This window comes from Ranitomeya variabilis, chromosome 5, assembly GCF_051348905.1.
Source record: "Ranitomeya variabilis isolate aRanVar5 chromosome 5, aRanVar5.hap1, whole genome shotgun sequence".
Classification (NCBI taxonomy): Eukaryota; Metazoa; Chordata; class Amphibia; order Anura; family Dendrobatidae; genus Ranitomeya; species Ranitomeya variabilis.
Genome location: NC_135236.1, coordinates 272932540 through 272946826, shown reverse-complemented (window position 1 = coordinate 272946826; position 14287 = coordinate 272932540). Strand labels below are relative to the sequence as shown.

Below are 14287 nucleotides of genomic sequence, written 5' to 3'. Positions count from 1 at the left end.
TTCCGATTGGCCATGAATGTTTTGGGGAGGATGGCAGCAGCATTGGAAGCGATTCCTTTTGCCCAATTTCACTCACGCCCTCTTCAGCAAGCCATTCTGTCTCAGTGGAACAGGTCTGTCTTCTCCCTGGACCACCCGATCCGATTCTCTCCCCGGGTCAAACTGTCTCTCAACTGGTGGCTCACGTCACTTCTCGTCTCCCAGGGCAGGTCCTTCCTTCCAGTTCACTGGCAAGTGGTGACGGCGGATGCCAGCCTGCTCGGCTGGGGTGCGGTGTTTCGCCACCTGACTGTACAGGGCCGCTGGTCGTCGCAGGAGTCAACCTTGCCGATCAATGTCCTCGAGATCCGGGCCATTTTTCTGTCCCTTCGTCACTGGGAAGGGATTCTCAGGGGCCTTCCTATCCGAATCCAGATGGACAATGCCACGGCGGTGGCATATGTCAACCATCAAGGGGGGACTCGGAGCTCCTTGGCTGAGGTATCCAAGATCCTCCTCTGGGCAGAGGCAACGGTTCCGGTGATTTCCGCGGTGCATATCCCCAGCGTGGACAATTGGGCCGCCGACTTCCTCAGCCGCGAGAGTCTCGTGGCAGGGGAATGGTCCTTGCATCCGGAGGTCTTCCATCAGATTTGTCTTCGATGGGGGACTCCGGACGTGGACCTCACGGCGTCTCGAATGAACAGGAAGGTTCCGCAGTTCGTCTCCAGGTCTCGCAATCCTCTTGCAGTGGGCGTCGACTCTCTGGCCATTCCTTGGTCACAGTTCGTGCTGCCCTACCTGTTCCCACTTCTTCCATTACTTCCTAAACTGTTGAAAAAGGTCAAAGCGGAAGGGGTGCCGGTCATTCTGATCGCCCTGGATTGGCCCAGGAGAGCTTGGTTCGCGGAGCTCGTCAATCTTCTCGCGGACGCTCCCTGGCGCCTTCCAGACAGGCCCGATCTGCTGTCTCAGGGTCCGATCTGCCAACCGAATTCTCGGTCGCTCAGTTTAACGGCGTGGCTGTTGAGACCGCAGTTCTAAGAGCGTCCGGCCTTTCGGATCGGGTGATTCATACCATGATTCAGGCTCGGAAGCCTTCGTCTTCCAGGATCTACTATCGTACCTGGAAGGCTTACTTCGGTTGGTGCGAGTCCAACCGCGTTTCATCTATGTCCTTTTCCCTGCCTTCCATTTTGGCCTTTCTTCACGCAGGACTGGATTTGGGCCTAGCTCTTAGTTCCCTGAAGGGCCAGGTCTCTGCGCTTTCCATCCTTTTTCAGAAGACTTTAGCTTCCCGACCACATGTTAAGACCTTCCTTCAAGGAGTAGCCCACGCTGCCCCTCCGTACAGGGCCCCTGTGGATTCATGGGATTTAAACCTGGTACTGGACGTTCTGAGGGTTTTCCCCTTTGAGCCTCTCAGGGAGGTCCCCCTGTCAGTTCTATCTTGGAAGGTGGCCTTTCTTGTGGCCATCACTTCTATCCGCCGCGTTTCCGAGTTGGCGGCCCTGTCTTGCCGTCCTCCGTTCTTGGTCATCCACCAGGACAAGGTGGTCCTCAGGCCTCCGCTGCCTTTTCTTCCTAAGGTGGTTTCCACCTTCCACCTTAACGGGGACATCGTTCTACCTTCCTTTTGTCCATCTCCGACTCATCCCCTGGAGCGATCGTTGAACAAGCTGGACCTCGTGAGGGCAGTGAAGATCTACCTGGATAGAACGTCCACTTTCCGGAAGACGGATTCTTTTTTCGTCATTCCTAATGGCTCGCGCAGAGGCCAACCGGCTTGTAAGGCGACTATTGCTTGCTGGATCAGAACGGCAATTCTGGAGGCTTACCGTGTCAAGAACAGAGTGCCCCCTCCTGGGATCAAGGCTCACTCTACCCGGGCAGTCGGTGCCTCCTGGGCGGTGCACCACAGGGCTTCCGCCCTACAGCTTTGCAAAGCGGCAACCTGGTCTTCCATCCACACGTTCGCCAAATTTTACAAGTTCCATACCTACGCTTCGGCGGACGCCAGCCTAGGCAGAAGGATCTTGCAGGCGGCAGTGGTGAGTCCTCTGACCTGATGGAAGTCTGTTTTTCCCACCCTGGGACTGCTTTGGGACGTCCCATGGTTCCTGTGTCTCCCAATTAGAGGCGATAAAGAAAACAGGATTTTTGGTTGCTTACCGTAAAATCTGTTTCTTGGAACCTCCATTGGGGGACACAGCACCCTCCCAATGTTTCTCAGTTTCTATTGTTTTGTGTTCTATAACTGTTCTCATGTTTACAGTTCTCAAGTTTGTGGTTATGGTTTTCAACCTTGTTATTATTTATCTCCTACTGCTTTCTTACTAACTGAAGAGTATAATGCCAGTCGGTGGGGTGTACACTGCAGAGGAGGAGCTAACTTTTTTATTTGCATAGTGTCAGCCTCCTAGTGGCAGCAGCATACACCCATGGTTCCTGTATCCCCCAATGGAGGCTCCAAGAAACAGATTTTACGGTAAGCAACCAAAAATCCTGTTTTTATATACTCGTGTAGATTTATTAAGACTATGAGAATTTGTCTTTTTTAGGTGTACAGAACATAGAAATTGATAATAATGAAAATATGGAAGCTCAGTGTAATGCACCTGTACCTGTGCTAAACTTCTCTGACAATGGTGAGTCATTTCAATTTATGGCGCCTGAACACTTAAGGCTATGTTCACACATTTTGCTGCTTTTTTAATGCACATTTTAAGCTGCATTTTAAAGTACAAGCAAAAGTTATGAGTTTTCATGCGCCGAGTTTTTTTTTTTTTTTTTTCTGATTGAGTTGGAAAACTCCATTATTTCAATTCTTTGAGCATTTTTTTCACCTATAAAAGCAATGGGTAAGGCTATATTGACATGTTGCGTTTTTTTATGCAAATTTTCAGCTGCCTTTCACAGTACCTGCAAAGTCTGAGATTTCAAAAATCTCATGAACACACTTTGGTTTCTTTTTCCTGAATTTTTTGTCAAAGAGCTGTGTTTTTGCAAAGTGCAGCATGTCACTTTTGCATTTTTGCAGCTTTTTTCACCCCTAGAAAGCAGTAAGTGCAAAAACACAAGTATTGGGTTTTCCTGCATTTTTTTTTTTGTGCCAAAACCTGATGAAGTTACATAGTTACATAGTTATTAAGGTTGAAGGAAGACTTTAAGTCCATCTAGTTCAACCCATAACCTAACCTAACCTAAAATGCCCTAACATGTTGATCCAGAGGAAGGCAAAAAAAACCCATGTGGAAAAGAGTAAGCTCCACATTGGGGAAAAAAATTCCTTCCCAACTCCACATACGGCAGTCAGACTAGCTCCCTGGATCAACGCCCTATCAAGGAATCTAGTGTATATACCCTGTAACATTATACATTTCCAGAAAGGCATCCAGTCCCCTCTTAAATTTAAGTAATGAATCCCTCATTACAACATCATACGGCAGAGAGTTCCATAGTCTCACTGCTCTTACAGTAAAGAATCCGCATCTGTTATTATGCTTAAACCTTCTTTCTTCCAGACGTAGAGGATGTCCCCTTGTCCCTGTCTCAGGTCTATGATTAAAAAGATCATCAGAAAGGTCTTTGTACTGTCCCATCATATATTTATACATTAAAACAAGATCACCCCTTAGTCTTCGTTTTTCCAAACTAAACAGCCCCAAGTGTAATAACCTATCTTGGTATTGCAGACCCCCCAGTCCTCTAATAACCTTGGTCGCTCTTCTCTGCACCCGCTCTAGTTCAGCTATGTCTTTTTTTATACACCAGAGACCAGAACTGTGCACAGTATTCTAAGTGTGGTCGAACTAGTGACTTGTATAGAGGTAAAATTATGTTCTCCTCATGAGCATCTATGCCTCTTTTAATGCATCCCATTATTTTATTTGCCTTTGTAGCAGCTGCCTGACACTGGCCACTGAATGAGTTTGTCATCCACCCAGGTCTTTTTCATTGACGGTTTTGCCCAGAGTTTTAGAATTAAGCACATAGTTATACATCTTATTACTTCTACCCAAGTGCATGACCTTACATTTATCCCCATTAAAGCTCATTTGCCATTTATCAAGCTTCTAGTTTACATAAATCATCCTGTAATATAAAATTGTCCTCCCCTGTATTGATTACCCTGCAGAGTTTAGTGTCATCTGCAAATATTGAAATTCTACTCTGAACGCCCCCTACAAGGTCATTAATAAATATGTTAAAAAGAAGAGGGCCCAATACTGACCCCTGTGGTACCCCACTGCTAACCGCGACCCAGTCCGAGTGTGCTCCATTAATAACCACCCTTTGTTTCCTATCCCTGAGCCAGCTCTCAACCCACTTACACATATTTTCCCCTATCCCCATTATTTTCATTTTATGTATCAACCTTTTGTGTGGCACTGTATCAAAAGCTTTTGAAAAGTCCATATACACTACATCTACTGGGTTCCCTTGGTCCAGTCCGGAACTTACCTCTTCATAGAAGCTGATCAAATTAGTCTGACATGAACGGTGCCTAGTAAACCCGTGCTGACACTGGGTCATGAGGTTATTCCTCTTCAGATACTCCAGTATAGCATCCCTTAGAATGCCCTCCAGGATTTTACCCACAGTAGAGGTTAAGTTTACTGGCCTATAATTACCGAGTTCAGTTTTTGTCCCCTTTTTGAATATTGGCACCACATTTGCTATACGCCAGTCCTGTGGTACAGACCCTGTTATTATGGACTCTTTAAAGATTAAAAATAATGGTCTATCAATGACTGTACTTAATTCCTGCAGTACTTGGGGGTGTATCCCATCCGGGCCCGGAGATTTGTCAATTTTAGTGATTGTTAGACGCCGCCGTACTTCCTGCTGGGTTAAGCAGGTGATATTTAATGGGGAATTTTTGTTATCACTGATCATATTGTCTGCCATGGGATTTTCTTGTGTAAATACTGATGAAAAAAAGTCATTTAGCATATTGGGTTTTTCCACATCCTCATCCACCACTTCCCCTAGACTATTTTTAAGGGGGCCAACACTTTCATTTGTTAGTTTCTTACTATTTATGTAGTTAAAGAATATTTTGGGATTATTTTTACTCTCTCTGGCAATGAGTCTCTGTCTCAATTTTTGCTGCCTTGATTTGCTTTTTACAGAATTTATTTAATTTTCTGTATTTATTTAATGCCTCATCACTACCTACTTCCTTTAATTCTCTAAATGCTTTCTTTTTGTCACTTATTGCGCCCCTTACAGCTCTATTTAGCCATATTGGTTTCCTCCTATTTCTAGTATGTTTATTCCCATACTGTATACACTGTGCACAGGTCCTATCCAGGATGCTAATAAACGTCTCCCATTTTCTTTGTGTATTTTTGTGTCTCAGGATATCGTCCCAGTTAATTGTACCAAGATCCTCTCTCATCCGTTGGAAATTTGCCCTCCTGAAGTTTAGTGTCCTTGTCACCCCTCTACTACACATCTTATTAAAGGATACAGGAAAACTTATTATTTTGTGATCACTATTCCCCAAGTGACCCCCAACCCTTATATTTGATATGCGGTCTGGCCTGTTTAATATTAGGTCTAGCAGTGCCCCCCTTCTTGTTGGGTCCTGAACCAGTTGTGAAAGGTAATTGTCTCTCATAGTTGTCAAAAAACGATTACCTTTGCTGGAACTGCAGGTTTCTGTTCCCCAATCTATTTCAGGGTAGTTGAAGTCCCCCATAATAATGACTTCTCCTTGAGTCGAAGCTTCATCTATTTGCTTTACGAGGATATTCTCCATTGCTTCCATTATTTTTGGAGATTTATAACAAACCCCTATCAGTAATTTATTATTTTTTCCCCCTCCCCTTATCTCCACCCACAAGGACTCTACATTTTCATTAAATTCACCTATATTATCACGCCGGATGGGTTTTAAGGACTATTTTACATACAGACACACCCCTCCCCCTCGCTTATCTGTACGGTCATTTCTGAAAAGGCTATAGCCCTGCAAGTTAACAGCCCAGTCATGGCTCTCATCCAGCCATGTTTCAGATATCACCACCATGTCATAATTATGCTCCAACAACATTAATTCTAATTCGTCCATTTTGTTGGCGAGGCTTCTGGGATTAGTATACATGCACTTGATGTTCCTCTCTGTACCTCTATTCTTTCCTAAATTATTAACTGTTCTAACCCCACCCCTCCATGCCACCGCCACCCCCAACTTCCTTATTTGTGCCCAGGTCTCGATCTGCCCTATCTTCCCCTCCTATAAATTGAATACCCTCCCCGCCAATCCCTAGTTTAAACACTCCTCCAACCTTCTAGCCATTTTCTCCCCCAGCACAGCTGCACCTTCCCCATTGAGGTGCAGCCCGTTCCTGGCGTAGAGCCTGTAGCCCACTGAGAAGTCGGCCCAGTTCTGCAGGAACCCAAACCCCTCCTTACTACAGCAATTCTTGAGCCACTTATTAACCTCCCTAATCTCCCGTTGCCTCTCTGGCGTGGCACGTGGTACAGGCAGTATTTCGGAAAATACCACATTGGAGGTCCTTGCTTTCAGCTTGCATCCTAATTCCCTGAAATCATCTTTAATGACCTTCCACCTACCTCTAACTTTGTCATTTGTGCCAATGTGCACCATGACCGCTGGGTCCTCACCAGCCCCTCCCGGTAATCTGTCCACCCGATCGGCGATGTGTCGGACTCGAGCGCCAGGTAGGCAGCACACCGTCCGACGATCCCTGTCTTTGTGACAGTTTGCCCTATCTGTTCCCCTAATAATTGAGTCCCCCACTACCAGCACCTGTCTGGCCTGCCCTGTTCTCCTATTTCCCTCCTTACTGGAGCAGTCACTCCTCCGGCTTTCAGAGGACATGCCTGGCTGCAGCAGTGCTACCCCTGTACTGGCACCCCCCTCATCTGCCAACTTAGCAAACTTGTTAGGGTGTGCCAGATCAGGACTAGCCTCCCTGGCACTCTTTCCTCTACCCCGCTTTCTGAATGTCACCCAGCAAGCTACTTCACTGTCCTGCAGCTCCATCCTACCATCATCCCCCTCATCTATCCCATTGAGCGTCTGCTCAGTGAGCAGAAGTCTCCTCTCCATATTGTCTATGGATCTGTGTTGCCAGCTGCACATTTAGATCCAGAATCTGGGCTTCCAAATGCTCAACGTGCTCACATCTCGTACAGCAGTATGCACCCTCAACCGGCTGATCAAGGACTGCATACATGTGGCAAGATGTGCACTGGATGGCATTAACAATAGTGGAGCATATTTCCTAATGTGGATTGCACCAGACAGAAGCGTTAAATAAAAATAAATACAAAGTATTAATAAAATACAGACAGCAATTCCTCCCTTGGAAACTCCCTGAATCCAAAGTCACTGAATCACAAGTCACACTTACCGCCGTTCACACTTACGGTCAGGTCACACTCAGCTCGCTCACACTCGCTAAGCTGGAGATTTAAAGTTGATTCAGATTAATTTTTATGCACTAAACTTTATCAGCATGCGCAAGATACAAATGAACCCTGACAAAAACGCCGCAAAAACTCGGCAATTGCTCATCAAAACCTCTTTTTTTTTTTAAATTGCTTCTTTACTGCCAAGAAAGCAGGTTTTGCCTGTGAGAAAAAAATGCAATGTGTAAACATAGCCTAAGTGTAAAAATGCAGGTATCAGGTTTTGCTGCGTTTAGTGAAGAAAAAAAAGCGGAAACAGAAGGATGTGAAACTCCTTCATTTTTGTGATTTTTTTTTTTCCCCAAGTTTAAACCATAATGTCTCGTTCTCTTCACCAGCGATTGGCAGTTTAGGATTAATACAATTTAATTAAATTAGTGATATGTAAACATTGGCTGACAAAGGTGTGACATTGAACAATACCTGACCAACTCAAGGGCTGACCAAAGTGTAAAATTAAAAAGTGATCTACAAACTCAATGGTCTGCCAATGTCTTGTGTAAACTATTCCTGACCAATTCAACTCCCTCCAGTGTTACATTTGTAATTCGGTTTTATTTTTTTTTTGTTTGTTTGTTTGGAATAGTCACAATTTTTTTCGTTTTTTTCCCTCTAAATAATTTGATCAAATTTGCCAATTTTTCCAAAGAGGTTTTATGGTGTCACATATCTTGCATCGTTCATGCTTCCATGGTGTAAGCAAAGCTGAACTTTGGGATCCTAAAAAATGCAGCACAAAACGCAGCACCACCTGCTTTTTCTAAGCAGCTTTACTGCCAAGACAGCAGATTTTTCCTGCAGAAGACAAAGGCAGCAAAACTGCAACGTGTGAACATAGCCCAGTGGTAGTGTGCCTTACAACCCAATCTGCACATGTTAATACTGCATATATTGTTTAGATAAAGCAAATTGCACACTACATTACCACAATCCAGATCAGCATCCTTATACAAATTTCAATTGGACGATTTCAATCTGGTATACTTATCTATTCTATATAGGAGTAGGATTAAATGCTTGGCATTTCTAGACATTTCAAATATGCTTTCACACAAACCATAGACATGAGTAGATGCTTTATTACTCATGCATTTTTATTAATCCAGAGTGTGATGGTTTCTCCAGCGATGTATAAAACCTTAGCATTTAAAGGCAACCTGTCACCCCCAAAATCGAAGGTGAGCTAAGCCCACCAGCATCAGGGGTTTATCTACAGCATTCTGGAATGCTGTAGATAAGCCCCCGATGTATCCTAAAAGATGAGAAAAAGTGGTTAGATTATACTCACCCAGGGGCGGTCCCAGTCCGGTCCGGCACGGCGCCTCCTATCTTCATCAGATGACGTCATCCTCTTGTCTTCACGCTGCGGTTCTGGCGCAGGCGTACTTTGTCTTCCCTGTTGAGGGCAGAGCAAAATACTGCAGTTCTCAGGCGCCGGGAAAGGTCAGAGAGGCCCGGCACATGCGCACTGCAGTACTTTGCTCTGCCCTCAACAGAGCAGACAAAGTACGCCTGCGCCGGAGCCGCAGCGTGAAGACAAGAAGAGGACGTCATCCTATGAAGATAGGAGGCCCCAGACCGGACCGCAACGCCCATCGGATCGGACCGCCCACCCAGGTGAGTATAATCTAACCTCTCTTTCTCATCTTTCAGGATACATCGGGGGCTTATCTACAGCATTCCAGAATGCTGTAGATAAGCCCCTGATGCTGGTGGGCTTAGCTCACCTTCGATTTTGGGGGTGACAGGTTCCCTTTAAAGGTATCAGTTATCTAGTTCTGTTTGCAGCGTCATTCACGCTTCAGGACTTCTGAGGGGTGCAAGAACTATCTCCCATGAAAAATCTGAGCCGCAAAATAGATGAGACTAATGGAAACTGTAAAATTACTTCTCTCCCTCAAGCAAATTGATTTTTTTCACACTTGATGTGTAGGCCATTATGCACACAGACATCACATGACCCCAAAATATGTACTCCTGAATGTAACTTAACATCGTGAAAAGAATGTCAGGATTGTTAAAGCAGGGATTTTTGTGTACTCAACGTAAAATCCTTCTCTTCGAGTCACTCCGTGGGTGTATGCTGTTGCCACTAGGAGGCTGACACTAAGTTAATAAAAAGAAAGTTAGTTCTTCCTCTGCAGTATACACCCTCCTGCTGGCTCCTAGAGAACCAGTTCAGTGCAAAAGCAGTAGGAGAATATTAACAAAATATAAGAGTACAACATGTCAAACTAACAAAAAACACCAGCCATTAGGCTAACAAGGTGGGTGCTGTATCCCCCAATGAGTGGCTCGGAAAAAGGGATTTTACGGTGAGTACACAAAAATCCCTGTTTCTCCTTTCGCTTCATTGAGGGACACAGGACCGTGGGATGTCCCAAAGCAGTCCCTGGGTGGGAAAACAACAGAAAACATCAGGCTTCACATAACTGCCTAGATGTGCGCCACCGCAGCCTGCTGAATTCTTCTGCCCAGCCCCGCATCAGCTGAAGCTTGAGTATGAACATTATAGTGCTTCAAGAAAGTATGTAGGCTGGGCCAAGTTGCGGCTTTACAGACCTGCTCTGCCGACACCTTATGCTGAATGGCCCAGGAAGCACCCACTGACCGAGTGGAGTGAGCTCTGATCCCCGCTGGGATAGGCTTACCTCTGATGCGGTAGGACTCCTGAATGGTGGAACGAATCCACCTAGCTATTGTGGCCTTTGAAGCAGCTAGGCCCTTCTCGTGCCCCTCAGGAAGCATGAACAAATAACCCGACCTTCGGAAGGATGCTGTACTTGATACATACCTTTTCAGCAGGGCTGTGGAGTTGGGAGTCGTGGAGTCGGAGTTAGTTTTGGTTGGAGTCGGTAGAAATGTACCGACTCCAGCTTTTAAAAAAAAAAATGTATTAATATTTCATAATTGAATTTTCATATGAATTTTATAAATGTTGCTCAAATATATATGTTCTATCAAACTATGAACAACAGTGATAAGCAGTTCTGCTGGAGATAGACATTTCTTACTTCTTGTGTGTCACTGTTCTTCACTGCCCTTATCTAATCTTATACTTGGTTAACCTCATGGTGCCCCAACCCCCCTACTTACAATGTATGAAACTGAAAGTGAAAATGTGTTGCAAATTCTTAGTAGTAAAGCTCCTCCTCTAGACTAGATGTTTACTAGGTGTGGGTCTTCCAAGCATCTCACAGCTGCTACACAGAAGAGGAAGACTGTAAGAAGTATTATCCTGTCAACAAACTTTGCATCCGTTAACTGTGAGTACATGAAGAATAACAGTATTAATGACCACTATATCAGTTGTACGACCTGGCAATAATTTTGTACAATTTTTTTTTTTTAGGAAAAACAATTGTCATTTGGATTGTGAATGCAGACTTAAAAACCTGAGAATGTCAAAGAAGCGTCACATTAAATCAGCTGTATTTGAACATTTCACCATCACTCAAGATAGAAAACATTATGTCTGTCAGTGTATGACAAAAGATCCAGACGAAAACAAATGCTGTGAAGCCAAGATCAGTGCATATTCAGGCAAAGATAAAAATGCTCCTACCAGAGCTTCTAATCTAAAGAGACATTTACAGCGCTTTCATTCAGAAGTACTGAAAGCAGTGGATGAGAAAGACTGCATCCAAACCAATAAACCAGTGCCCAGCTCTTCCAGCCAAACAAAGGAGCAGAGAACTTTGCAGCCATCAGTTGCAAGATATTTTGTCAGTCACAAAGTTACTGTGACAATGACAGTAGATATATTTAAAAAACAGATCATAGAGCTTGTTGTAAAGGATAGCGTGCCTATTTCATTATTTTCACGACCAGCTTTTATGTGTCTGAATGGGGAAATGGCCCGCAAGCTTGGTGTTTCTCTGGAGAGAGAGAGTATTAGAAAATTAGTAATCGAAGAAGCTTTTAAACAAAAGGAAGAACTTAAAAAAAAAAACTCTCAAGGGACGCTTTCTGTTTCTTAACATGGATGCCTGCACACGTCACAGAGAACTATTTTGCCATCAATGTCCGATTTGTTTGTGACAAAAATGAAATAGTTACCAAGACATTGGCAGTAAAAGACACCAAAGCTCATTACACCAGTGAGTTTCTCCAGGTCTTGGTGGAAAAGGTTCTGCAAGACTATGAACTTAAAAAAGAGCAAGTTCTTTCTGTCGTAACTGACAATGCTTCAAATATGAGAAGTACTATTAAGCTAATGAATGAGAGTAATGATCGTGACCAGCAGCTAGAAGAACATTCTGGGTCCACAGACACAAATGTTTGAAATAGAAGAAAACCGTATTGTAACTGAGGAGCAAACTGAAGTTGCTTCAGATGAACAGCAACATGATAGTTTAGATGATCTTGTTGAAACTGTGTCAATACGTTCTTTCATTCATCACATGCATGTGTTGTGCATATACGCTACAGCTGGCTATAAGACAGTCTGCAAGAAGGACATGCTGCTGCACTGATTGGCAAGGTGAGAAAATTGGCTACTGTTGCCAGAACCCCTAAAGTTGACTTAATTTTGAAGAGACGTGCTGGAAAAGTGGCTTGATCAATAATTGCCCCACGATGGGGCAGTACTTAATGATTCAGTGCTTGGTTGAACTGATAACCTTTCTCGTAGACATGGCTAACCCTCAACTGACGCTAAATGAAAGTCAGTGGAATCAGGTGACTGAGCTGGAAAAATTGCTAGAGCACCCATTTACAGTGACTAAAAAATTACAAGCAGAGGACTTAACTCCAGGTATTTTCTTAAAGGAGTGGAAGAACCTGATGTTTCGCCTGTCCCAAAGAGGCGGGTTAATTGCAAATGGCTTTGCTACATCAATGAAACGGGGAGAGGAGCTACTATTACAAAATAACATTCTTTTGGCAGCTGTTTATGTAGACCCAATGCATCGGATTCTTCTAGATGATCAACAGATAACTAAAGGAAAAGAAGCTCTGTTTGAAATAGCAGTAAGGATGAAAGGGTTGCAGAACAGTCAGGAGGAACAAGAAGAATTTGGTCGTCCTGCCACATCTTCACCCTCATCAACTGATGAAGAAGTTAATTTTGAAAAATATTTGGATCACAAGGACCATGCAAAGCGTTCCCGCATAGAAGAGTCATCCCCATCAAAGAACACAGCCAGTACATTTCTGCAGAATTTTTCATGTGCACTAAAAGAAATTGAGAAATTTGACCATTCATCAAAAAATAACAGTGCAACAAGCGATTCCTCTGTATCCTGACATTGTCAGAGATGTTGCCCGAGTGGTTACTGCTTTGCCACCAACCCAAGTTAGTGTAGAGAGGTTGTTCTCTGCTCTCAAAATAATTAGATCAGATTTGAGGGCATCCATGAAGGAGGATCTGACAGAGGCAATACTTTTTCTGAGGACAAATTTATAGATTTCTTCTTATTAACTGCATAACAGTGTTTAATGCATATTTACTTACAAGAGTTTAGAAAAGTTTATAAGTTGTTTGCTATATTCTAATTGTATTCTAATAAATATAGTTTTTGCTCTAAGTGGTCTGATTACTTATATGATGGTGAGAAACTGAATAAGCGCGATGTTAATATTTTACAACAGTAAATTTATTGTTACGAATTGGCCATTTATGAAGGAGTCGGAGCTGGAGTCGGAACCTGATAAAATCCAGGAGTCGGAGTCGCAACTGTGGCTTACCGACTCCACAGCCCTGCTTTTCACAGCCCTGCTTTTGTCTACATCCAGAGTATGGAGAGCCCTTTCCAACCTGTGGACTAGTCAGACAAAATGAAGGAAGAACAATGTCCTCGTTAAGGTGGAAGGATGAGACAACCTTGGGCAAAAAGGATGGCGACGGCCTGAGGACAACCTTGTCCTGTTGGAAAATAAGGAAAGGCGCCCTACAGGACTGAGCAGCCAGCTCCGAAGCCTGCCTGATTGATGTTATTGCCACGAGAAATGCAACTTTCCAGGACGAAAGGTCAGCGAAATGTCCTGAAGCGGTTTAAAAGGAGCTTCCTGTAAGACTGCCAAGACCAAGTTAAGGTCCCAAGGGTCTAAAGGCATGCAATAGGGGGGAAGCACATGAGTAACCCCTTGAATGAACGTCTTTACCGAGGTTTTTTTGCAATCCTTCTTTGGAATAAGACCAACTAAGGCAAATATCTTGCCCTTGAGCTAGCTGAGCGCCAGGCCTGAGTCAAGACCGGTCTGTAGGAATTCTAAAATTGTGGGAATAGGGAAGACAAGTGGGAGACGTCCACGAGCTTTGCACCAAGCAAAGAATGTCTTCCAGGTGCGGTGATAAATGCGTACCGATGCAGGCTTATGAGCACTGATCATTGTGGACACGACCTGTTGTGAAAAACCAGCCTGGGTCAGAGTCCAGGATTCAACGGCCCAGCCGTTAAACACAGGGCCGCTGAGTTCTGGTGGTAAATCGGCCCCAGGGAGAGCAGATCTGGATGATCCGGCAGTCGCCAAGGTACGTCTGCGATGAGGCGCACCAACTCTGCGAACCACACCCGGCATGGCCAATCTAGAACGACCAGGATCACTAGAACCCCTTCCGCCTTAATCTTTGATGACTCTCGGTTGATGTATGCCACATACGTGGCATCGTCTGATTTTGAATTCAGATGGGGTGAACTGCTAGGAGATAATGAAACTGCAGTAGCGCTAGCCATATTTCTCGGATTTCTTCTCGGATTTCCAAGACATTGATTAGAAGTTTTGGCCCTGAGCAGTGTGGTGACTAAAATCTGCTCCCCAGCCCAGAAGACTGGCATCGGTAGTCACCACTAACCATTGAACTGGAAGAAAGGACTTTCCCTGGTTGAGGAAAGAACTCAATGTCCACCATCTGACACTC

At 44.3% G+C, this 14287-nt stretch overlaps 1 protein-coding gene across 2 annotated transcripts in view; it reads left to right on the top strand.

Moving 5' to 3' along the window:
- Positions 1 to 14287, top strand: part of NCAPH2 (non-SMC condensin II complex subunit H2) — a 189557-nt gene that overhangs the window by 98947 nt on the left and 76323 nt on the right. For both annotated transcript variants that reach the window (XM_077264330.1, XM_077264331.1), the window contains exon 9: positions 2541 to 2627. In XM_077264330.1, the coding sequence (XP_077120445.1) occupies positions 2541 to 2627 (87 nt within the window). The remainder of the gene's footprint in view (positions 1 to 2540; positions 2628 to 14287) is intronic.